The sequence below is a fragment of the Panicum virgatum genome, chromosome 3N (assembly GCF_016808335.1).
Source record: "Panicum virgatum strain AP13 chromosome 3N, P.virgatum_v5, whole genome shotgun sequence".
In the NCBI taxonomy this organism is placed as follows: domain Eukaryota; kingdom Viridiplantae; phylum Streptophyta; class Magnoliopsida; order Poales; family Poaceae; genus Panicum; species Panicum virgatum.
In genome coordinates, this window is record NC_053147.1 from 36,140,820 (window position 1) to 36,167,864 (window position 27,045).

Sequence of the window (27,045 nt, forward strand, 5' to 3'; positions counted from 1 at the left end):
ATGTTGTGCAAAAATTGATTTAACCAAAGGTTAAAGAGTTATTTTGAAAACATAGGAAGGATTTTGAATTTAATGGACTTTTGTCTTTTCCATTGCAAATTCGGTTTAATTTCAAACTAAAAAGCAAAATTTTCTGCCATGTAATGATTACACTGAATTTTACACATAAACCCTCCACAAAAGCAAAATTAGCTCTCCCTATTCAAATTAAACTATAGAAAGGACCCTACAATAAATCATATTTACACAACTACCCTTTTATTTTTACAATAAGATCCTTTTTCAAGAAAATTAAGCACATGATGCATAAAATAAATACAATTCTACTGTGCAGACACCTAGAGTGTCACAGCCTCCCACCCTAAAAGGAATCTCGCCCCGAGATTATAAGAAGAATAAGGATGGAAAGATTTAGTACCTGGATTGGTTCTAAGAAAGTCGGGAAAATTTCTTTGGAGATAAATTTCAGTCTCCCAAGTGGCTTCTTCCTCAGTATGGTGATTCCACTGAATTTTGTACATTCTAACTTTCTCCCTTCTAGTACTTCTTTCTTTGGTGTCAAGAACTCTGATTGGATACGCAGCATAAGATAGATCGGGTTCAATTTCGATATCTTGTGATTTAATGGTCTTAGTTGGCACTTTGATGCATTTCTTGAGTTGAGAGATATGGAAAACGTCATGAATGGCGGCCAACTGAGAAGGAAGACGGAGTCGGTAAGCAACCGGACCACAAGTTTCAATGATTTCAAATGGTCTGATATATCGGGGTGCCAATTTCACTTTTATGCCCAAACATTGAACCCCTTTAGTAGGAGATACTCGCATATATACGAAATCCCCTACCTTGAACTGTAAAGGGTCTCTTCTTTTGTCGGCATAATTTTTCTGTCTTGATTGGGCTACTTTAAGATTAGTCTGGATAACTTTGACTTTCTCTTCTGCTTCAATGACTAGACCTGGCCCAAAAAATTTGTGTTCTCCGGCTTGTGACCAACTCAAAAGAGTTTGACACATTCGACCGCATAACGCTTCAAATGGTGCCATTTGCAAGCTAGATTGGTAACTATTATTATATGAGAACTCTGCCAATGCTAGGCACTTATCCCAGTTCTTGCCATATTGAATAGCACATGCCCTCAACATATCTTCAAGGATTTGATTGATTCGTTCGGTTTGCCCATCTGTTTGTGGATGATAGGCTGAACTACGAATCAATTTGGTTCCAAGGGATTCTTGCAATTGCTCCCAGAAACGTGCAATGAACTGCGCCCCACAATCAGAAATGATCGTCTTTGGAACTCCATGCAGACGGACAATCTGGTCGAGATAAATCTCTGCATACCTCTTGGCAGAATAAGTGGTATTCACAGGAATAAAATGAGTGGTCTTGGTGAGTCTATCAATGATTACCCAAATAGAATCATGTTTCTGTGAAGTGTTGGGTAAACCAACGATAAAATCCATACTGATGTCCTCCCATTTCCAGGATGGAATGGGTAAAGGTTGGAGAGTACCAACTATTTTCAAGTGGCTAGCATTAACTCTTTGACAGACATCACACTCAGAAACATATTTGGCGATCTCTCTTTTTATTCGAGTCCACTAGAAATTCTGTTTAAGATCCTGGTGCATCTTGGTACTACCGGGATGAATAGAAAACTTCGATAGATGTGCCTCATCAAGGGTTTGTTTTCTAAGCTGGTGATTCTTGGGTACAACAAGACGAAATTCAAACCATAGAACTCCTTTATGATCGACTCGGAAACACTTGTACTTTGCTTCTCCTTGGGATAGCTTTTCCTTGATGATTTTGATACCTTCATCATGTAATTGTGCCATGATGATGCTATCATGAAGTGTAGGCTCGACAGCTATATGGTTCAGACTTCCTTGAGGTACCATTTCTAGATTTAGTTTCATCATTTCCTGGCATAGAGTTTCGTTGAATGGCTCTACAAATTGACAATGGCATTGTGACTTGCGGCTGAGTGCATCCGCAACCACATTAGCTTTTCCTGGATGATAGTGCACTTCTAGATCATAGTCCTTTATCAATTCTAGCCAGCGTCTCTGTCTCATGTTGAGATCAGCTTGGGTGAAGATATACTTGAGGCTCTTATGGTCAGTATAAATGTTACAATGAGTTCCCATAAGATGATGTCTCCAGAGCTTAAGAGCATGAATGACAGCTGCTAACTCTAGATCATGTGTTGGATAGTTCTTCTCATGATTCCGAAGAGCTCTTGATGCATACGCGATCACCCGGTTGTCTTGCATAAGTACACAACCAAGTCCCGTACCAGAAGCATCACAATAGACATCAAAAGGTTTGGTACTGTCTGGTGTAGCCAGCACTATAGTAGTAGTTAATCGTGCTTTGAGAGTTTGAAAGGCTTCTTCACATTTATCATCCCAAACAAATTTCACTTCTTTCTTTAATAACTCCGTCATAGGTTTGGCTATTCTGGAGAAATTAGGAATGAATTGATGATAGTATCCAGCTAAACCGAGAAAACTACGAATCTGATGAACTGAAGTAGGAGGTTCCCAATCCATTACTTCTTGCACTTTAGTTGGATCAACTGATATATCTTCACTGGAGATAGTATGACCTAAAAATTTCACAATATCTAGCCAAAATTCACATTTGGAGAATTTGGCGTAAAGGTGATGATCTCGTAATCGCTGAAGAACGATGCGTAAATGCTGAGCATGATCTTCTTCATTCTTGGAGTAGATCAAAATGTCATCGATGAACACCACAACGAATTTATCAAGCTACGACATGAAGACTGAATTCATCAGGTACATAAAATATGCCGGGGCATTGGTAAGACCAAAAGACATAACCAAATACTCATAGAGTCCATATCTGGTTGAGAAAGCTGTTTTTGGAATGTCACAAGGTTTGATCTTTATTTGATGGTAGCCAGAACGAAGATCAATCTTAGAGAAAATCTTGGCTCCAGCTAACTGATCAAACAGGATATCAATGCGGGGAAGAGGATACTTGTTTTTAATAGTGACTGCATTGAGTGGTCGATAGTCAACACATAGCCTCAAACTGTTGTCTTTCTTCTTCACAAACAGAGTTGGACATCCCCATGGTGAAGCACTCGGACATATAAAACCCTTGTCAAGAAGGTCTTGAAGTTGGATTTTTAATTCCGCTAACTCATTTGGAGGCATACGGTTTGACCTCTTAGAAATAGGGGCGGTACCAGGTTGAAGCTCGATAACGAATTTGATATCTCTATCAGGGGGCATTCCAGGTAAATCATCTGGAAATACATCTGCATACTCACACACAATAGGAATATCTTCAATTTTAATTTCTTTTGTGGCATAGGCACAAGAGTTGAAACACTCTCGTTGTGGCAGATAGAGTATGGTGGCTCCTTGATAAGGTGAATCTATCTCAATAGCTCGGGAAGAGATATCTAACAGTACTTTATGTCTAGTCATCTAATCCATGCCCAAAATAACATCCATGCCTTCTAAATTCAACAAGATCAAATTTGTCTTTATCAAATTGCTACCCAACTTAATTGGCACATGTCTAATGATTTAATTGGAAGCTATTTTCCCACCAGGGGTTGCTATCATGCAAGACCTCTTGGTATGACAAAAATCCAATCCTAACCTTGCTCCAAATTTGGATCTTATAAAGCTATGAGTTGCACCAGAATCAAATAATATGATTGCGGGTTTATTGTGGATAGAGAAAGTACCCGACATGACTGGTGCTCCTTCGGGAAGCTCTACAAGAGTAGTGAAATTAACTCGCTCCTGTCGGACTTGCACCATTTGCTTCTTGCCTTTGCCCTTGTTGTTCTGATTGGAGTTCTACCCTGGATAAGATTTCTTGGGGTGCGGGCAATTCCTGGCGAAATGGGAAGTACTGCCACAATTAAAGCATCGATTATCACCATTCCCACGATTGAACTATGGGGCATTTAGCCTTGGGCCAAACTGCTGCGGCTGCTAAAAAACTGGAGGTCTGAATCCTCCCGGTTGCTGAGGCAGCCTAAAAACAAACCTGCCCGTTGGGGCATTTCTCTGTGGAGCTCTTGGTGGAGTATTCTGCACCAGATGATACCTTGGTGGCTGAGCACTCGGGGGTCCCGTTGGTGCCTTTCGCTTCTTCTCGGCGCGATGTACCGCGATACAATCTTCTTGAGTAATGGCCATATTGACCAGCTCATTATAAGTATTTGGCTGAACAAGGTTCAGGTGTTCCTTGAGCTTGGTGTTGAGGCCACGACGAAAACGGTCGCGCTTCTTGGCGTCAGTATCCGCATGATGGCCCGCGTACTGGCACAAATGATTGAAGGCTTGTGCATACTAAAGCACAGTGCGTGTCCCTTGATTCAAAGCCAAGAATTCATTCAACTTTCTCTCAATCAGTCCCTCGGGAATATGATGTATCCGAAAATCATTCCGGAATTCCTCCCAAGATATAACATGTCCAGCAGGCTGCATAGCACAATAGTGATCCCACCAAATGCGAGCGGTGCCACGAAGTTGTTGGGCGGCGAATTGAGCCTTGTTCGCATTAGCACAAGATACTGCTAGCAAAGCAAACTTGGACTCAATAGTATTGAGCCAAGCATCGGTGTCCAAGGGTTCATCAGTCCGGCTGAACAGCGGAGGTTGGGTACCAAAGAATTCCTAGTAACCTGCTGGTTGTGCATCACGTCCTCCATGCTGCTGGCGTGGCGGATTCTGCTGCCCCTGCACCAGCTGATGAAGCAATTCGGTTTGCATGGCCATTAGCTCGGCCAGATTCAGTGGTAGTGGCGGTGGCTGCTGAGATCCACTGCCAGTTTCACGGCCGAAACCTTCAAGCGATCCACGGGTATGACCAACCATTTGTAATTATGGAAGACATCCATTAGATACATTATTCTTGCTCCCAAAATCAATGGTATGTGCAATGATCATACATTGGATATCAAAACAAAATCAGCAGAATTTAACAAAATATGATGTAATCCAATATGCATAACACACATTTGCTTAACCAACATAGCTCAAAATTGGTCATCTGTTAGATAACTTCATACTCTATCATTTCGGTATTCATCAAATAGCCTAAATATGCACAGATGAAGAGATAGAAAAGTTGGCAAGCAGAAAGATCAAGATTTCCAAACTGATAGCCATGACTATATTACATCCAAAATAGTCTTTATATTACAAGCCTAGCATCACACTTCCTAACCACATATGCTACAACAAGTGGTACTCCTTCCTAGGGCTATTTTACAACATTTCCTTCCCTATGTACATATACTACAACAAGGAAGATCACATACTATCTAAGAGAATCCTAATATGCCTAGAAGTCATCGAGGTTGCCCACAGAGGAGGCACTGCCGAAGGAAGAGTCGTCCGGCTGAGGGTTAGGCTCGGCAGGCGTGTGCTCGGAATCTATCTCTGAAACTCCCTCAATCTCCTCTGGGTCTTATTCTTCTGCTGCATGCTCGGCTGGGACAACTGGGGGTATTGGCTGCTCAAGGAGCATACCAATATGGTCCATAGCATCACCCAGCTCCAGTTGGAGCTCGTGAACCTGCTCCTGAAGAAAAGCAATCACTGTGTTGTGCTGCACTATTTTAGCACCATGCTCCATAACCTGAAGCTCATACTGTGCAATGGCGTTATCTCTCCCAGCAACAGCCTCCTGAAGCCCCTGAACATGAGTGTCTCTCAGGCTAAGACCTCGCTGAAAAGTCTGGGCCAAGTCTATCAACTGATCCATATGCCTCTGCTGAAGAGCCTGATAGTTGTACTGTGCATTCATATACCTAACCACCACCTGGATAGTCTCATCAGCCACATCTCCAACTAAATGACCAAAGTGGGTGGTCCTGAAGAGCCACTCTGCATTGCCAGCACTGACTGCTGGAAACAAGCCAATAGGATAAGCGGCCACTTCATTCGGATGGTGCTCACAGAAGGTGGTAATAGCTTTGAGAGCTGCTGTCTCAAAAGCGTCCACAAGGCGATATCCAACCACCTCAATCTCAATAGGCGGCCACTCCAAAGTAGGGTGCTGAGGAATGGTCATGGTGGCACTGCACTTCTGAACTCCATCCTCAGAAAACTGTCGTCCCATGTACCGGGTGTAGCGAAAATGGCCTCTCATGCCATATTTCAATATAATGTTTTGGTGATTGATATAGACAACACAACACTTGGACTAATATGAGTGTTAAGATGACCATTCTCAGGCTTTTAGGTTCAAGTGATGACAAAGAGAAGATAGGCGTAGCTAGGCCCGAAGGGCCGCCCCTACGGGGGTTCCGCCCTGAAAGCTCTTCGGTCCATGGGACAAGGATTGAGGCATTTTGCTATCATCGGTTAAACCGACGTAGGGCAAAATGAACTCACCGGTGCAATCACAGAGAAGGTCTGCGGGCTAGGGTTTTACACCGGATTAACTGACGCTAAAGAAATTGCATACGTCGGTGCATTGACAGATGAAGGCAGAGGAAATTCTCTACACCGGTTAAACCGACGATTAGATATTGGTGAACGTCGGTGCAGTTGTCCAGAGAGTTAGTTTTTCAGCAACTACACTCACCGGTTAAACCGACGTTTATATTACATTCACCGGTTGATTACGTCGGTCGATTGAGGTAGCCATTGAAGTATAACGGCTAGTTGGAAAATGCACTCATCGGTTAAACCGGTGATGACAAAAATGGGAGCGTCGGTTTAACCGGTGATAGCACTTTTTGTCAGCCTTTTTCCAACGACTAGTTTGGGGTGTGTGGGCTATATATATGCCATCCCACGGCTCATTTGAGAGTGCTGGAGACCATACAAGCATACAAGAGTAAAAGATCATCTCCAACCATCCTAGAACTTCATTGTACATCATATAGGCTTAAGCACACTTGTGAGAGTGCTTAGTGCTTGTAATAGGGATTAGTTCTTGCGAGAGCTCCCTTGAGAGAAGCCTTGCTGTGGCAAGCAACTTGTGATCCGTCGTGTGACCCTCCGTCTTGGTGTGGAGTGGCAACGACACTTTGTGCGGGGGAAGAAGAGGCCCCCTCCTTGGTGGAGAAGCTCCGTAGTGGATTTCGGCCGGGTGACCGAGAGAGACGGTGGCAGTGCACGAGACTTAGTGTCTTGTGGGCACTTGCCTTTGCTTGCCGACATTGCCTTGGTGGCGTAGTGCAAGACGTGATCGGAAGAGCCTCGGTGTCCCGTGGACGTAGGCGTTGTGCCGAACCACGTTACATGACCGTGTCTACTCGGGAGTTTGCATCCCTCTTGCACTTACATCTTTACTTATCGTATTACACTTCCGCATTTACTCTATCTTGCATGCCTTTACTTTCCTAGTTAGTTTGATTAGGATTGGCTATAGGTTGCAAGTTTTTAGGGGTAAGTAGAGAGTAGCATAGATAAACCTTAGTCATAACTAGCATGTGTAGGACGTGTTAGGTTTATCTTATGCAAGTAGTTTGAGCCCTAGGACAAAAAGCGATTAGCGACCCTATTCACCCCCTCCCCCTCTAGGGTCGGACACCCCGGTGATCCTTACACCGGGGTGGTTCTGGGTAGTGGAAAATACGATGTGTATCAAACAAAATCCTAGGAAAGCCCTCCCAGTACAAGCAATCAGTATGAGCATTTCCATCATCATCCCAGAAGATGCTCGGAAGGTCCGCCATCTGAATTCAAAAAGATTCAAATGTGAGTTATATGATTATCTCAAGACTTCTCAAATAAAGCTTTTAAGAAGGCTGCGGGAAAAATGTGAGTCTGATTCAAAAGATTATACGGTTTCATAAACTCAGGAGGTAAACAAACCACAATTGGTACAGGTTCATCATTTGAGATTCTTTGGAATAAAAAGATCATTAGAACATCAAGATGGGGCTAAGGATGAAGGCATGACTTAAATCCATCTTTTTATCCAAGGAAATCTAAATGTTTCAACAAACATGCTCCTAATATCAAATTTAACTAATCTTATTTTCAAGCACACTAATACATATCCATGAAGATCCACACTAGAAATCCCTCAAAAAGACTCATGCAACAATTTCAAATTCTAGGAATCAAATCATACATCATCAAACCATGCATGCACGGCCTATTCGCCCTCTCAAGATAAACAATTGCCAACTATTGTTGGGCTTACGCGGTTAGTATGGTGACATAACATAGATACGGCTCTCCCTATAATATCTAGTCGATAAATTCTAACCGTTCTTAACTTATCGAATCGCGGTTAGTGTACCTACAAAAGTTTGACAGAACATATATATGCATTGAACCTTTCATGCCAGCACTCATGAAAGCGTCCCCATACATTACCGCTCACTATAGAAGCGGCATCCATGCGTCCAACACTGCATGGACAGTGCTCATACGCCATCGAGGCAACATATTCACGGTACTTTTACTCCCAATATAATCGACCGATGGTCAATATATTGGCAGTAGCTCAAGTAGGTCACTGCTTGAGCGCAGCATTCGGTTCGCATTGCCGACGGAAAGGTCAGACTCCCTCAGCTGACTGAGTACACTTTACTCCCAATATAGTCAACTAATAGTTGGTATATTGGTAGCACCTCAAGTAAGCCACTGCTTGAGGGCAGCGTTCGGCTAGCATCACCGACAGAAAGGTCAGACTCCCTCAGCTGACTGAGGATCCTTACCTTCTTACCTTCGCGTAGGTGCGTCGTTACAGAATTCAAAAAGTTGATTGTGCACAAATGTAAGGTTTGACAGAATGTAAAGTGCTGGAAGTCAGATATAATAAACCATGCATAGATAGCCACCTGATAAATCCCATAATTTCCCTAGGGCTTTACACTCTATGCATAATCCTTAACGAAACCAACGTAGTTTTATAAACACTTTGTTGGTCTAATTTTTATACCGAAATCGATTTTTAAGGTTCCCACACCTCTGGTGTACACTTGTAGCTCTGATACCAGCTGTGGCAGAACCACCTGAATTATCTCGGCTCAAGTGCGCTGGCCATCACCCTAAAGGCAACACCGGCTCAAACGCACTTCAAACGGAACAATTCTTGGTCTGTCGGGTAACATCCCGATACAACCACCGGTTCTCGGATCGAACAAGCATACCCCGCACGATGGAGAGTCCAGAGATATTACAACCATAATTTTACAACACAGGTATAACAATTATTACAATAAGTGTAAAATATTATTACAGATCCAAACTTAGTAAATCATTATACAAGACATAAGTTTAAGTTCAGAGTTTAAAGCAGCAGAAAGAAAACACGACGGCTACAACACATCGCAAAAGGACACCAAGCTAGCCCAAGCAAGGTATCACTCGTCAAGGTCATTGCCGGTCGAAGATGGATCCCACTGTACGAACCAGCCAGGGGGCAAAGAGCAGGGCCAAGTCAGACTAGCGATCTGGTCCTCCAAACTCATACCTGAAAAAGGTTTCAACAGCAAGACTGAGTATTCTAATACTCAGCAAGACTTAACCGTCAACAGATATACTTAGTCCACCTAACTAGACTATGCTAGGTTTTGTAGGCTCTGGTTTTTCTTTTGCTGAAAAGCAATAAAGAGTAGGTCCTTAATTTCACATTTTAGCTTTCAATATTCTAGTTGATTGTCCATTCTATGTAAGCAACTAACTCTACTCAACCATGGTAGAACTTTAGTCAAACATCAAGATTGATCAAATAATGTTACTCTTATTACTCTGTGTGGCAAAGGGATCAAACAGTCCCAAACCGTGCGAAGCGGATGATTCGTATCGAATTTGTTGACCTGGCCATGCAGACCTAACACACACGTTTGGAACACCGCCGGGTCGTTCCCAAACAACCGTTGACCTTTCATTCCGACTTGTGGATAGGGTCACTCTCCCCGACTACAGGGCACCAACTTCCTCTCTGCACATGTGGTGTTGCGCAACATAAACATAAATAAAACCTATCTCTAAGAGAGAGTGAAAGGTATATCCACTCCCCGGACCGATCGGCTACTAGGCTTACCGCGTACCATATTTACGGCATGTGGCTAGTACGTTCAAAAACTTAACCACCGCTACCACACACCGCGACCTTAGCAGAATTTATCAACACAGACGGGGTCTCACCCAAGGTCATGATATCGAACACGACCCCGTCCGTCGTCCTTATATTGAGAGCAGAAAGTAAACAAGCAATTCCTATAGAGCTCTCGAGTGATAGGCAATCACTCGACTTTTACCGGTCCTATAAGCTTAGCAATTATTCGAACTCAGGTCTAGTGTTCAGTACATAGGTTCTTAGGATCATGCATGTAGGGTTTCAATTCAAATCCTAAGAACTGTAAATGCACAAATAAGTAATAATGATAAATTGTAATAATTTGAAATACTGGGTTATGTCCGGGGCTTGCCTTCTCGGTAGTTGCTAGCTAAAATAGCCTTGGGCTCTTCTGAACTTTGGTCCGGGTCTTCAGTCAATATGGCGGCGTTCACTTGGGCTTCTTGATCAACTTCTTCGGAATCCGGATTCAGCTCGTACGTCCCATCCGATAAAACAGTCGTATCTATATGTGATGTAAGAAACGATATTTCAAACACATACATTTCACGATAAAGTTGTAGTCGAACAACTAGCAACAAAACTTAACATATCGGCGATCGTTTATAGAGTAGTTCTAATCTTAACTTTACTTCATAAAAAGAATTGGGTGGCAGTTTTTAAAAGCGAAAAGAAAAGCATGAAATACTTTGACTATTTTAAAACATAAGCTAAGAACAGATTCTGCAGCTAAAAAATTTATGCAAGGTAGTACATCTAATCTGCAGCTTGCAGTAAAAAGCTTAGCTAAAAACAGTAAGGCATGATTACATGAAAAATACTCAAAACAGATTATGTTTAAACAAAGATGAATTTCTACAGAACAAAATACTGTACCTATGAAGCTCAAAATTTCTTAGAACATGAATCATATTCTTGTGAACATCCTATAAATTTTTTAGAATTTATCTAGGCATAAAATAGAAGTAATAATTTTGGCAAAATTAAACCACATATGGTAAAACTAATTAGTACAGAAAATTATATAAGGTTTCTGGATCCTAAATTTTGCAGACATGTACACACGACCAAAGTAGAGTTACACAAAAATTCTAAGAATTTTCTAATCAAGAAAATTAGTTATCACAATTAACGCCTACTTAACAAGCATTAAATTAAAGATATAGTTATACAGCTCTAAAATTTCTCAAACTTGGGTAACAGGAAGGCTGTAGTGATATGTAAGCATGAAACAATTTTCACACTCAGAACTTAAATATTTCTACCAGCACAAATAAATTAGCAAAACTAGTAGATTTAGGAATCTTGAAACTTTGACATAGTTAATGATGTCAAAAAGGTTTTAAATTTTTACCAGGTACTAGTAACACTACAAGACACAACCTAGCCAAAGCTCACATGAAATTACTGAGTAGAACTCCTAGAACAATTAAAGCCTAATTATTCACTTCTTTTTCTTGGATTAAAATACAGACCAAAACTGAAGATGTGCATGTAACAAAACTTGTAGTTCTTGTAACAAGGATTCCAAAACATTTTGATTTGAATTTTTCCTATTTTTCTATGAATTTCTAGCTATTTTCAAAGTTCAGCCTAAAAACAAAAGGAAAAGAACTGAAGACTTGCATCCAGGCCCCTAGAATTCTAAAAGTATTTGCAGGGAAGCCCCTGGCCGGAGTCAGAGCAGGGGAAGGAGTTGACCGGCCAAATCCCGGTGAGGCTCGTCGCCGGCGGCGAGGGGAAAGAGACTGGGGAGCAAGAGGAAGTCAAGGCGCACCTAATGGTGGGCTTGGACGGGTCTGGGATGGTCGGAGCGAGGTGGTCCACTGCGAGCAAGGCGACGGCGGCGAAGAAGAACGGCAGAGCTCGATGGCGACCGTGCTGCGGCGGTGGATTGGGGGTGCGGAGGAGTCTGGGAGCTGCGTGAGAATCGGGCAGTACTAAAGGCGGGGTTAGCGTGGGCGGAGCGGTTGCGGAGGTGCGGGGCGACGGTGAGGTTCGAACTCACCGGCGTTCGAGCGGGCGACGGAGATGTTCTGGGGGTTCTGGGCATGGAGCGGGTAAGGCAAGGAGGGGAAAGTGAAACGGGATTGCTCCTGGTACTGAGGCGCGCGCGAGTTGGGGAGCTGAGGCTCTGCAGCGAGCTGTCCACGGCGACGGCGAGGTGGCGGCCGCGGAGCTCGTCGGGGTGGCGTGGCGAGGGGAGGAGGGGTCCAGCGCGAGGGGGAGTGGGTCCAGGAGATCGCTGGGGTTCCGCGTGGGGCGGTGGGTGAAGCATGAGGTGGCCTGCGGCCTCCCACAGCGGCGGGCAGCGCCGCTCAGCGCCGGCGGCGGTGAAGCAGAGAGGAAGAGAGGTGGAAAAAGACTACTGGGTCTTTTTGCAAATTCCAAAAAAGTTCAGGGATCCCACTGTAAAACTAAAATAACTTCTAAACTAGGGGTCAAATGAAAAAGTGCCCAACATGAAAGTTGTTCCAATTTTCAAGATCTACAACTTTGATGTTGTGCAAAAATTGATTTAACCAAAGGTTAGAGAGTTATTTTGAAAACATAGGAAGGATTTTAAATTTAATGGACTTTTGTCTTTTCCATTGCAAATTCAGTTTAATTTCAAACTAAAAAGCAAAATTTTCTGCCATGTAATGATTACACAGAATTTTACAAATAAACCCTCCACAAAAGCAAAATTAGCTCTCCCTATTAAAATTAAACTATAGAAAGGACCTTGCAATAAATCATATTTACACAACTACCCATTTATTTTTACAATAAGATCCTTTTTCAAGAAAATTAAGCACATGATGCATAAAATAAATACAATTCTACTATGCAGACACCTAGGGTGTCACAGCCGCTGCAGCACACCGCGCCGCTGTCGCTGCGGGCAAGCAGCCCGCCCCCGACGCCGCACCCGATCCCGCGTGGACCGGGCTCGGGATGCCTCCCGCGGATGCGCTGTTCGCCGCCGCCGCCCTCCGCGGGTAGCAGGCTGATGCCGCTCTCGCCGCGGCCCTCCTCGCCGCCAAGTCGGAGGCTTCGGCGGCCCAGGAGCGGTTCCGCGTGGCTGCCCTGGCCTGGAAGCGCAAGCGCACCACGGCCGACACCCTCGCTCTCCGGGTCGCCGAGGCGGAGCACTTCCTCCGCGTCTCCTCCGGCCGGCCCGTCATCCCCGAGCCTGGCGCCTCTTCCTCCCACCAGGCCCCGCCTGCAGGTTCTAGAGCCCGGTACGACCCGACCGACCCCATGGTCGCCCAGCTCCACCTCCAGGCCGCCGGCTTCCAAAACATCAGGGCCCTGGTCACCGTCCTCCTTGACCCCATGTCCTCCTCCTACGGACGCTGGCGGGACCAGGTCCTGCTCGCCCTCTGCCGCTACACCCTCGACGACCACGTCCTCCTCGACACGCCGATCGAGGCGCAAGACGTGGTGTGGCTGCGCCTCGACAGCGTCGCCATGTCCTGGATCTTCGGGACCATCTCCCTAGATCTTCAGGACCTCATCAAGACACACAGCGGCACCGCACAGCAGGCCTGGGTGGCGCTCGAGGGGCAGTTCCTCGGCAACACCGAGTACCACGCCCTCCAGCTCGACGCCACCTTCATCTTCATGCAGGGGGACCTCTCCGCTGGTGAGTACTGCCGGCGGATGAAGGGCATGGACGATGCTCTTCACGACCTCGGGGATCCAGTGTCCGATCGGGTCTTGGTGCTCAATGTCCTGCGGGGCCTAAGCAGCACCTACGACCACCTGAAGAGCTGGATCGCCCGTCAGAGGCCCTTCCCCTCCGTCCTGCAGGTCCGGGACGACCTCGCCCTCGAGATCACTAGGGGTCTCGCGCCCGGATTGCCCTCGTCCACCTCCTCCGCGCTCGTCGCTGCTCCACCGGCTTCCTCCGCCGTCCCTGCCACCTCTCTCCTTGGTGCTGCTTCTGTTAGGCAGACCGGAGGTAGGAGGGGGAGGGCGTGGACGTCATCGGTGGGGGGGACGTGGTGGTGGTGGTTGCACTGGTGGCCCTGCTTCTGGGGGTACCGGTACCGATGGGGGCCGTCGGGGCGCGCCGACTTCGCCGGCTCCGACTCCCGCTTCAGCCCCTACCCCTGGAGGTACGCCCTGGCCATCCTTCAGCAATCCATGGTCAGGGCACATCTCGATGTGGCCGTTCCAGGGTCCGGGAGGGGGCCTCATATTCAGCTCCAGCCGGCGGCCATGTTCACTGGTGCTGCTCCCCTCTCCGCGCTGTACTGGACCCCGCCCGCTCAGCCCAGCCAGCAGTCGACCTGGCCTGGGGGGTGGGACTAGGCCGCTCTGGCACAGTCCTTCAGCACCATGGGACTGACACCGCCGGTCTGCACCGAGTGGATCGCCGACTCGGGTGTGTCGTTCCACACCATTCCTGATGCCAGTATCTTTTCTTCTGTCCGACCCCCACACCCCTCTTGTCCTTCTTCTATCATGGTTGGTGATGGGTCTTGCCTTCCTGTCACCACCGTGGGTTCTGCTCCTCGTCTTCCTAATGTTCTTGTTGCTCCTCAAATGGTTTACAACCTTCTTTCCATTCACCAGTTTACTGCTGACAACTGCTGTTCTATCGAATTTGACTCTTCTGGTCTTACTGTGAAGGATTCGGCTTCCCGGCGTCCGCTCCACCGATGTGACAGCCCGGGGCCCCTTCACACTCTTCGGCTTCCTGCTTCCGCTGCTCCATCTTCAACTTCTTCTTCGTCTACTGCTCTCAGCCAGCAGGATTTGTGGACTCGAGTCGTCCGGATATGGTCTGCCGGCTCAACAAGTCTCTATATGGTCTGAAGCAGGCTCCTCGGGTTTGGTACTCTCAGTTCGCCACGTTCTTGCTGACATTGGGGTTCACCGAGGCCAAGTCTGACACATCTCTTTTCATCTACCGCCGTGGGGATGAGATTGCCTATCTGCTGCTCTATGTCGATGACATTGAGCTCACAGCCTCCAGTCAGCGGTTGCTTCAGAGTGTCATCTCCTCTCTGCAGCAGGAGTTTGCTACGAAGGATCTTGGTAAGCTCCACCACTTCTTGGGCGTCACTGTTGAGCCTCGCCCGTCTGGTCTTCTCCTTCACCAGCGGCAGTACGCACTTGATATTCTGGAGTGGGCTGGGATGACTGATTGCAAGCCCTGCTCCACTCCTATCGACACTCAGGCGAAGCTGTCTGCTGATCTGGGTGTTCCGGTGGCTGATCCTGCTGCCTACCGGAGTCTGGCGGGCGCTTTGCAGTACCTCACCTTCACCAGGCCGGACCTCACCTACGCGGTTCAGCAGGTTTGTCTCCACATGCATGATCCCTGGGAGTCACACCTTGCTGCGCTGAAGCGTCTCCTCCGCTACGTCCGTGGCACTGTGGACCTCGGCCTGGTGCTTCACCGCTCGTCCTCTGCTGAGCTGGTTGTCTACACCGACGCTGACTGGGCTGGCTACCCGGACACTCGTCGCTCCACTTCTGGCTACGCCGTCTTCCTGGGCGGCAACCTGGTCTCCTAGTCGTCCAATCGGCAGCCGGTCGTCTTCCGCTTCAGTGCTGAGGCGGAGTACCAGGCTGTCGCTAACGGTGTGGCGGAGGCGTCCTGGCTCCGACAGCTCTTGGCGGAGCTCCACAGCCCGCTCGCCAAGAGCACGCTCATCTACTGCGACAACGTCAGCGCCGTGTATCTCTCCACCAACCCCGTCCAGCACCAGCGGACAAAGCATGTGGAGATCGATCTGCACTTCGTGCGTGACAGAGTCGCCATCGGCGATGTTCGGGTACTCCATGTCCCGACTACCTCCCAGTTTGCTGACATCTTCACCAAGGGACTACCCTCCTCGACCTTCTCAGAGTTTCGCTCCAGCCTCAACGTAGCAGGTGGCTAGTTGTGGCTGCGGGGTGGTATTTGCCCTTTGTACACTCTTTGTACTCTCTTCTTGTCCAGTCTTGAACACCGCTGCGCCAGTTGTTCAGACTGCGGGGGGTGTTGGCTTTCTTGTTGTCCAGTCTTGAACACCGCTGCGCCGGTAGTTCAGACTGTGGGGGGTGTTGGTGTATATGTGAGCCCATGTATAGAGGCCATCTAGAGGCCCATGTATAGGATCTATATATCCCACCCTTCTAGGGTTTGGAGGAATACAAGCCATTATTCTCTCCATCACCGCATAAGGATCAAGTGCTCTCTAGTGGATATCTGTTCTCCAAGTCCGGATCAGTAGATTCCAAACCAAGCACAACCTTCTTGGGAGCTTATCTTTTTTTCTTGAACACGTAGGAGAGCTGCGTATCTTTGTATTAGAGAGAATTGGCCAATTACAATAACCAATCACACACCTTGGGGCAAAGTGGGTGATGGTAGAAAAAACACAAAAAAGAGACTATTACAGAAAAAAGATAGAAGATAGGACCTGACCACAACACCCTAATGGTACAGTTAATCCACCCGGCCTACGCCGAGGGCCCTAAGCCCCTTAGCACCTGCAGCTTGCCATAGATGAAGTTCATCCCTAAAAGCTTGTAGGGCATCTTGCAAGAAGGAGCTGATCCATCAAAGACACAAAGCATTGCGGTGTTTCCTAAGGATCCAAGCCCACGATTGTTAGAGTATATTAGGCAACTCCGGATATGGTTAGTTTAGGATTTATTGTAATCCCAGGATAACCTTCCTTATCTCTAGGAGAGGCTACTTGCCCTCCAAACCATGTACTCCTATATAATCAGCTCAAGGGGCTCAAGCAATACATCCCACGCATTATACGCATCCTACTTTCCTACACTGACATAACCAGTGAATTGAACCCCTTTTTATGCTGTTTTGGTACTTTCCTCCAAGCTTTCAACCACCAATCCGCCAAAGAGACAGTCCATTGGTTGGGGACCAAAGCAAACAGATTCAGTGGCAGTAAGACAGCAAACCAGAATTATCTGGCGAAACACAGGTTGTGAGGATTTGTTGTACCATTTCATTTCCTCTTTTTGTGCAACCGGTCAGCTGTCCAACAACGGTTCCGGATTGCTAAACCAACAAAAGTTTTGCATTTTCCCGGGGCCCAAGACTTCCACAAACGCTTTCAAGGTTCAAAAGTAGTGGACCCAAAGAAGAAGGTACAGTAGGCCGATTTAGTGGAGAAAGAACCTGAAGCATCAAGCTTCCAGTGATGAGCATCCTCCATAGTATTAAGTGCAATGCTTGAAATTAAATCCCAGAGCTGCAAGTACTCAGCAAGCTCATGTCAGATACCCAAGTTAGCTCATGAAGGGCTTCAGCCACAGTCCTTGTTCTTCTCACTTTTGGGGGAACATTTGAGAACTTTGGGTGCCAAATTTCTAAGTTCTGTCCTTGCAACCAGTGGTCAGACCAGAATAAGGTGGTCTCACCATTGCCAACAATGGTGACGACTGAAATAGCAAACATAGCAGAAGTATTCTAGTGGATTGGGATTTCCAAGCCGGCCCAAGGGCGATCTGGTTTTATTTTTTCTATCCAAAGCCACCTCATTTGTAGTGCCCATCCCATGACCTTATGGATACCGAGACCACCTAGCTCAAGTGGTTGCATGACCTTTTCCCAAGCCTTCTTGGGGAGAGATACACACACGCGTGAAACAGTAGCCACCATGGACCTCTTTTCTCCCCTTCCATACAAAGCTCCTTATTTTTTCAATAGCCTTGAACCACTTAGGAACTTTCAGCGCTACTAGCAAGTAGATTGGAATTGCTGTGACGGCGCAGCAAAAAATGTATGTGGGTGACGGCGCTGGAGCGGCTAACCGGCAATTGGCGGTGGCCACCGCCGCCCGAACTCAGAGTGAGTACCAGCGAAGCAGGCGAACTCACCGAGGAGACGAATCAGGTTGGGGCAGGTCGCCGGTGATGAATTGGGCAGCAGCGGGCCGAGGATAACTGAATTTGATACCACTTGAGATACCCGTAGCTACTGATCTAGATAGCAGCGTGAGAAATCCACAAGAGCAAGCAAATTCTGATAGGGTTTGGGAAGGGTGATGAACCTTGGCTCCCAAGAACAGAGTCTTCGCTTTCAGATTCAGAACAGTCTCCCATCACCACATGGCACAGCCTATAACGCTGGCCACACTCACTCCACTGCCCACATGGGCCCACATGTCATAGCTATTACAAAACTTAAGATAAATGTACGCCACTCTTTGAGAGATACGTCGACGGAATAAACCTTCGCTATCTTGAGGATGCTGTCATGACAGTGGTTTTCTATGATTTGGAATTATGGCCATATAAGCTTTCTTCGTGGACTCATGTGGGATAAGTTTATTCGGGTCCACTTCCTTCATAATCATTTAATTTGGTTATCTAAGGGTTTAATTTTGTACAGAACTCCCGCTGGAGCCTTCTCTTTCAAGGACTTTGATTGAAGCGAATGAATTGGGATGTTTGTCGCTGGGGTGACCATATAATTGCTTCAGATATTCGAAAGTTGGGGCCGAACAGGATATGATCCAAAATGGTGCTCTGATCATGATTTGCAGGTGACTGAAAAGAACATGATTTTAATATGTGTAATAAAAAAGACTTGGCCATGCTAGATAGTAAAAGAAAATTCAATCTTCTTCGATCACCTAAGACAGAAGGAACAAAAGATATCACCTGACTTTTCCACAAAATACCCTAGTGATGGTTGTCCTCATGCAGTTTCATGATTTCCCACAACTTTCATCTGATTTCTCTGGAGGACAAAAGGGAATGAATGCTGTACAGAAATTTATCTATAAGATCGTAGGGATAAGTTTATCTGTTCAAATATATGGATCATGTAGTCTTATTTTACAGTGCTTGAAAGCTAGGGTTTGCACAAATTTCTGAGAGACTATTTTGTAGGAAGGAATAATGGATGATATTCCTCCAACCCAAGAAAGGTGGGTATATATAATTCCTATACATGGGCGTCTAAACACATGGGCTCAATATCAATATACACCAACACCCCCCGCAGTCTGAACTACCGGCACAGCGGTGTTCAAGACTGGACAACAAGAAAGCCAATACCCCCCCGCAGTCTGAACAACCGGCGCAGTGCTATTCAAGACTGGATAAGAAGAGAGTACAAAGGGCAAATACCCCCCCCCCCCCCCCCCCGCAGCCACAACTAACCACCGGCTACGTTGAGGCTGGAGCGAAACTCCGAGAAGGTCGAGGAGGGCAGTCCCTTGGTGAAGATGTCAGCAAACTAGGAGGTAGTCGGGACATGGAGTACCCGAACATCACCGATGGCGACCCTGTCGCGCACGAAGTGTAGGTCGATCTCCACATGCTTCGTCCGCTGATGCTGGACCGGGTTGGTGGAGAGATACACGGCGCTGACGTTGTCGCAGTAGGCGAGTGGGCTATGGAACTCCGCCAAGAGCTGTCGTAGTCAGGACACCTCCACCACGCCGTTAGCGACAGCCAGGTACTCCGCCTCAGCACTGGAGCGGGAGACAACCGGCTGCCGCTTGAACGACCAGGAGACCAGGTTGCCGCCCAGGAAGACGGCATAGCCGGAAGTGGAGCGACGAGTGTCCGGGCAGTCTGCCCAGTCAGCGTCGGTGTAGACCACCAGCTCAGCAGAGGATGAGCGGTGAAGCACCAGAACAAGGTCCACAGTGCCACGGACGTAGCGGAGGAGACGCTTCAGCGTAGCAAGGTGTGACTCCCGGGGATCATGCATGTGGAGACAGACCTGCTGAACAGCGTAGGTGAGGTCCGTCCTGGTGAAGGTGAGGTACTGGAAAGCGCCAGCCAGACTCCGGTAGGCAGTAGGATCAGCCACCGGATCACCCAGATCATCAGACAGCTTTGCCTGAGTGTCGACAGGAGTGGAGCAGGGCTTGCAATCAGTCATCCCAGCCCGATCTAGAATATCTAGTGCGTACTGCCGCTGGTGAAAGAGAAGACCAGATGGGCGAGGCTCAATAGTGATGCCCAAGAAGTGGTGGAGCTGACCCAGATCCTTCATAGCAAACTCCTGCTGTAGAGAGGAGATGACACTCTGAAGCAACTTCTAACTGGAGGCTGTGAGCACAATGTCATCGACATAGAGCAGCAGATATGCAGTCTCGTCCCCACGGCGGTAGATGAAGAGAGACTTGTCAAACTTGGCCTCGGTGAACCCCAATGTCAGCAGGACCGTGGCGAACCGAGAGTACCAAGCCCGAGGAGCCTGCTTCAGACCATAGAGAGACTTGTTGAGCCGGCAGACCATATCCGGACGACTCGTGCCCACAAATCCCGCTGGCTGAGAGCAGTAGATAGTCTTTGACAGAGTGCCATGAAGAAACGCATTCTTCACGTCCAGCTGGTGCACAGGCCAAGAGCGCGAGAGCGCAAGCGAGAGGACCGTGCGCACCATAGCGGACTTCACGACTGGGCTGAAGGTCTCATCATAGTCCACACCAGGCCGCTGAGTGAACTCCCGAAGAACCCAGCGAGCCTTGTAGCGCTCCAATGTACCATCAGCCCGATGCTTATGCGTCCAGATCTACTTGCCAGTCACCACATTGCAACCAGATGGATGAGGCACGAGGTCCCACGTCTGGTTGGCAAGTGCCGCGTACTCCTTTTCCATCGCGCGATGCCAGTGAGGATCCGCCAAGGCGTCGCGGACAGAGGAGGGTACCGGAGAGACCCGCGGCTCTCCCTCGGTGGCGGAGAGAGTCGCGGCCTGAGACGCCATCCGCCGAGTCACCATGGGATGGATATGCCGGGGATCCCGATGGATGACTGGCGGGTGGTACACCTCCGGCTCGGCTCGAGAGGGAGCCAGAGGAGGCGGCGGCGACGGCTCCGGTGTCGGCGCCAAACGACGCCGGTACACCTGCACCGGCTGAGCGTACTGCTGCGGCGCTGGTACACCTGCATCGGCCGAGCGTATCGTGCAGTTGCAGGGGAAGGCACCGGGGCCGCGCGTGGCGTAGCGGGAGACTCCGGGTCCGCGCGTGGCACGACCGGAGGTCCGGGAGCCGCGCGTGGTGCGACCGCGGGTACCGGGACCGCGCTCGGCGCAGCAGGGATCACCGGAAACGGTGCTGGTGCGCCAGGAAAAACTGCAGGGAAAGAACAAATAGGTAACGGTGGGTGAACCACTGGGTCAGTCAGAAACAGAGACTCCAGCTCGGGGTCAAGAGAAGGAGTGGAGGAGGTGGAGTAGGGGAAATCCGACTAGTCAAAGACGACGTGTCGGGAGATCAGGACGCGGCGAGAGGTCAGGTTAAAGCATCGGTACCCCTTGTGGTCAGGGGAGTAACCGAGGAACACGCAACGAGTCGAGCGGGGCGCCAGCTTGTGAGAAGCGGTGGCAGGGGTGTTAGGGTACCACGCACACCCGAAGACCCGAAGGTGGTCATAGTGAGGAGGGGTACCGAAGAGAGCGTGGTGTGGAGTGGGAGCAGGAGAAGCAGTGGACGGAAGGAGGTTGGGTAGGTTGGTGGCGGTGTGGAGGCTCTCAGCCCAGAAGCGCGGGGGCAGAGAGGCCTGGATAAGAAGGGTGCGCACGACATCGTTCGTCGTGCGAATCATCCGCTCAGCCTTGCCGTTCTGAGGAGAGGTATACGGACAAGACATACGCAGCTGAACACCCCGAGAGAGGAAGAAGGAACGGGAGGTGGAGTTATCGAACTCCCGCCCGTTGTCACACTGGACGGCCTTAACGGTGAGGCCGAACTGAGTGGACACCCAGGCAAAGAAGTGGAGGAGAGTGGGGAAGGTCTCAGACTTGGCGCGCAAAGGGAAGGTCCAAGAGTAATGAGAAAAAATCATCAACAATGACCAGATAATATTTATAGCCAGACATGCTGAGTACATGTGATGTCCACATGTCACAGTGAATAAGATCAAAAGCATGCGCAGCATGCGAAGAAGAAGAAGAAAATGGAAGTCTAACATGACGACCTAACTGGCACGCATGACAGAGGTGCTCAACAGGAGCCCTAGTACATGAAACATCGGTACTACGACTGAGCTGAGCCAAAACGTCGCGGCCGGGGTGACCAAGCCGGCGGTGCCAGGTGGTGGAAGAAGGCGTCACAGCAAAAGCAGTAGACGAAGAAGAAGTCGAGGACGGAGCATGTTGACGCTCCTTAAGTATCCATTTTTATCCCATGTTTAACTTTGATAATGGCATGAATTTAATATCAAAATCACTAACCATCCTAACCTTGGCCCAATTATTGGTCGTTTTCATGTTTGCACATATATTTTGGAGGTACTTCGTTTTTGCAGGTTTTTGACCAATTTTAGAGCATGAAATGGCGAGGCCCATGATCACGTTATGACATGAAGAAAGACGAAGGCCAAAGCCCGAACAAAGGATCGAAGGCCATGATGATTAGAGGCCCGTTCATGCACATCCACCCTCCAATGAAGCCCAAAAGACAAAGCCCACAAGATAAGATCGAGATACTTCGGGGCTAAGCAAAGAAAAGAGATATTTAAGGAAGGATTTTCCATCCTATCCTTCTCCTCGAAGAAATAGCGAAGATAACGACGTCTAAAAGGGTGCAATCGTGAAAGACATAAACTCTAGAAGATTCCAGGAGACTTGGGGAGAAAGTTGAGCACAAGCCGGTGAAGGAAAGTCCCAGGCCGGCCGGCCTAGGCTCATTGGGCCGGCCGGCCCAGACCTTTTTTAGGTCGGTTCGACCTCCCCTTTGACCGAGGGTTCCCTGAGGCTATTTAAAGACCCCTCCCCAAGGTTCACGCAGAGATCAATTGGGGAGACGACGCCAAGGAGCAGAGAAGATAGAGGGACACTTCTTGGAGAGCCGAGGGTCGTGCTAGTTGTCTAGGGTTTGCCCTAGCCGACGTGGGAACCTTGCAAGGAAGACCACATCGGAGTTCTGGAGCTAGGATCATCAAGATAAAGGTAGGGCCCCGGTTGTGATCTTGTGATGTACTATCATTCATGGTGAAGTTATTTGTGATTCCGAATGTTTAGCGACCATGTTCTCTCTTTCGATTTCGTTCTTTTCTTTGGGTTTGCTTCATCCTAGATCTATTATCGAGATAGATCACTTAGCATGATCTTGTAGTCATGGTGGCTAGAGGTTCATGGCGGAACTACCAAATGGGGTTCGACTTGCTTCAGGGTATCTCGTTGAAAGGGGTGGCGTCGTGACAGGCCGTTGCCACTTAGTAGGTTGGGTATCGAGGGATCGGATTGGAGATTTTGGGTTTAAAGAGGCTTTTCATTGAGATTCACATCTATCTTACTTCACTTTATCTAGCTGGAAGTACAACATATGCATGATCTAGGTGATCTAGATTGGTTATCTCTAACTTTCTCGTGCTACCTTCGGTGTTTGTCGTGTTTTTAGTATATTAGATTCGTTTTCACCATCTCACACAAAGGAATTTCTATGCTAGTAGATTTTTTCTTGTCTCTTTGGTTCCGTGGATTGATAAACCTTGGGGGAATACTCTAAGGGAAAAGCTACACGAAACCGTGCGCTTGCGGTATATAAATCGGGGGCGCGAAGGAGCGTCAACAAGCTTTTCTGGCGCCGTTGCCGGGGAACCATCGATTTAAGATCCAATCTTACTTGCATTCGTAAATATTTCTTTTTCTTGATTTTTCTTTTTGACCTTTTTAGATCTCTTATTTTTCTGAGCTAACTAAAAAAACGGATCTATTCCACGAAAATCAATCTAATCTAGAGTTTTCTTTATTTTGCTTTATTTTTTCTTTTATGTTTTAGATCTTGTATATTCATCTTTTAGATCTCGTATATATTTTTTCTTTTTCACTAACCCCTAACAGGAGATGGACGGGAGCCTCTCCAACAAACCCGAAAATTTTGTGGATGATCCAGAAAAAATTTACAGGCAAAGGAGACGAGAAGCACGATCAAGGAAGCCGGAACTAGTAGATCCAAAAGTTGAAGGCGACGATTTATCGTCTTCACCTCAAGCAACTCCACCAACAAGTCCAAAGGAGGCGCCACTTCACCAAGGGATGGCGCTACCGGAGCCGGAGCGTACGATCGGAGAGCTATGCACTCCGGATGTTCGGGACTTGCCGATCCAAAATCTCGACAACATCGGAGTTCCGTTCGAGATCAAGACTTCAATCATAAGGTTGGTGCAAAGCTCGCCCTTCACTGGAAAAGAAGACGCTAATCTACACCTTCAAGCGTTCCTCCAACTATGCCGCACCTTCGACATGCAAGGGATGACTCAAGATCAAATAAGAGCAAGGCTTTTTCCGTTCTCTCTACTTGGGAGAGTGCTGCAATGGTTTCATTCTCTACCACCGCACACGGTGCAAAATTGGGACTCCTTGATGAAAGAGTTCATGACGGAGTTCTACTCGCCGGGCAAGACCCAGATTCTGCGCAACAAGATTGCAACATTCGCGCAAGCCCCGACGGAGACTATTGCGGAAGCCTGTGAGCGCTTCAACGACTACATCCGCGCCGTACCTCATCACAAGTTTTCAAGGGAGGATGTGGTCCAGAAGTTCTATCAAGGCCTCACTACTGCATCAAGGGGGATCATTGACGCATCGGCCGGAGGTTCTATCATTGAGCTCACGCCTACTCAAGTTTTCAAGCTATTCAAGAAGGTGGCGGACAATGACGCATGGGCATCATCGGGGCGCCTACAACCACTCCAAGCCGCGGGCGCCACGAAGAGTGTATTACAAGTGGAACGTGAAGAAGTGCTAGAAGGGAAAATCGACTCGCTCATGAGAAGGTTGGAGAAGATGGAAGTGGAAAAGAGAGAAGCCCAAGCTATCGATTTAAAGGCGGCCGAAGCAAGGTCTACATGTGAAGAATGTGGAGAGTACGGCCATGTACAAAAGAATTGCCCAGAGGAAGCCAAGATGCTCGACTACATGAAGAAGGGAGAATGGATTCCGCCGACCAACTTCCGCTACGGGCAAGGTAGACTCCAATTTAATGCAAGCTCTTCCATTCAAAACTCGGTGCCTCTTCGTATACAAATGAAGGAGTTCATGGAGGAGCAAGGCAAGATCAACAAGGACACCGTCACCAAGTTCAAGGCTATGGACAAGATCTTGGAGAACATTGATGGCAAGGTGACGGAGGTCGGGAGCTCTAACCTTCAAGTACTCAACATGATGAAGATGCTAGAAACACAAGTAGCCCAGCTCGCCGGACGCCTATCTAGCAACGAAGGAAAATTGCCCGGGCAACCTCAAAGTCCGGAGATGGCAAAGGCAATTCAAACTCGCTCGGGAAAGGAGACCGAAGAACCCGAACATGCAGCAGGAGCAAGGAAGCCTAAGCCAAGAGTTGAAGTGGAGTCCATCATCAAGGAGAAAGCACCTACTCCTATGCCAGAGATAGTCACCGAAGAGCCGGAGTTTGAGCTAGATGATATAGACACCAAGATTCTACCACCAAGGCCACGATACCGCAAAGGTAAACATGAAGATGAGTAGTTCAACAGATTTGTTGACATGGTACGCAGGTTGAGCATCAATATGCCGCTCTTGGATGCTCTACAAGTTCCGACGTATTCTCGCTACTTCAAAGACATCATGGGAAACAAGCGCGAGATACCGCCAAGCACTGTCAAGCTAACCGAGGAATGTAGTGTGGCAATCGCTAATGAAGCTCCTGAAAAGAAGAGGGACCCCGGATGTCCTACCATCCCGTGTTCCATTGGATCTCTTATGTTCGAAAGAGCACTTTGTGATCTCGGTGCAAGTGTGAGCGTCATGCCCAAGAATGTGTTCGAGAAGCTATGCTTACCGGAGCCGGAGCCCACTGCCATGTGCCTAGAGTTAGCGGACAATGCCGTTCGCTATCCTTTGGGAATCGCCGAAGACGTGCCCGTGAAGATTGGAGAACACTTAGTCCCCGTTGACTTTGTGATTCTCGATATGGGAGAAGGGAGCAAGGCGCCTCTCATACTTGGGAGGCCTTTCCTCAAGACCGCAAGGGCAAACATCGACGTTGGCAAGGGGGAGATAAAGTTCGACATCAATGGCACCACAAGCGAATTCAAGTTTCGTCCACGCCTCGAGGTATGCAACATGATCAATGTCAAATATGTTCTGCCTCACCGCCGAGTCACAGAGGAGAAGCCAAAGAAAGAAGAGGAGCCGAACAAGAAGGAAGTGAAGAAGGAGATAGAAGTCGTCGCGTCCATCGCGACAAAGAAGATCGTTGCACCCGTCAAGAAGAAAGCTAAAAGCCCGCCTGTGAAGACCAAAAAGAAGACTAACGTAGAAGACAAACCCGCACCAAGGATTGTGCGAAAGTGGGTACCCAAGACTGCAGCGCCATCACCGAGCGTTGGTCCGAAGTGAAGAAGAAGAAAGTCTAGCTATAGACTATAAACGAAGCGCTTTGCGGGAGGCAACCCGTTCGTCGAGTCAAAAATAAAGCTGACGGGAGTTCAACCCGTTCGTCGAGTCAAGAATAAGCTGCCGGGAGGACAACCCGTGAAAGGTTTAGGTAAGTGAGTCGAGAATTTTACTACGCAAGAACATGATATACTTTTGAACAATTGGTAGTTCGGTCAAACAATTCGATTTGGATTTTATTCGCTTGGTCATTCCAATGTTATTTCTTATTTTAAACCAATGACATGAGCCATCCTATGATTTATTTGCCTCTTCTTGAGAAAGCCACATCCAAAATTCCATACCTATTTTTGGCGACCGTCCTGTCCATGACGGCCGGACCAAGTTGAGATAAAACACACGAATAGAGCCGCGCTATGTTTATATCATTTGAATTCTTGATGCGTAGGTTCGCACAAACATAGAGAGAATTTTCAGTTTCATCACCATAGGATTAGAATTTTCCTAACTTTATTATTCTCTTTTTCAAAAATCTCTCTCTCATTTTGGCAAAACTTAGAACCTAAACCCAATACCCACGGTTGAATTCGAGATTGTTCACTATCCATTCATGAAAGTGAACGGTTCCGATGCAATCAAAATTAATGTAGTCGGGAAATATTTTTCGACTTACAAATGTAAAGATGTTTCAATTCCCCTCTAATTATTCATTTAAA

At 47.7% G+C, this 27,045-nt stretch overlaps 1 protein-coding gene across 1 annotated transcript in view; it reads left to right on the forward strand.

The window, feature by feature from the left end:
* Positions 1-27,045, forward strand: part of LOC120667781 (probable pre-mRNA-splicing factor ATP-dependent RNA helicase DEAH4) — a 71,825-nt gene that overhangs the window by 32,212 nt on the left and 12,568 nt on the right. Inside the window, 3 exon segments of the mRNA XM_039947783.1 lie at positions 18,395-18,458; positions 18,460-18,474; positions 18,476-18,548. Coding sequence (XP_039803717.1) covers positions 18,395-18,458; positions 18,460-18,474; positions 18,476-18,548 — 152 coding nt within the window.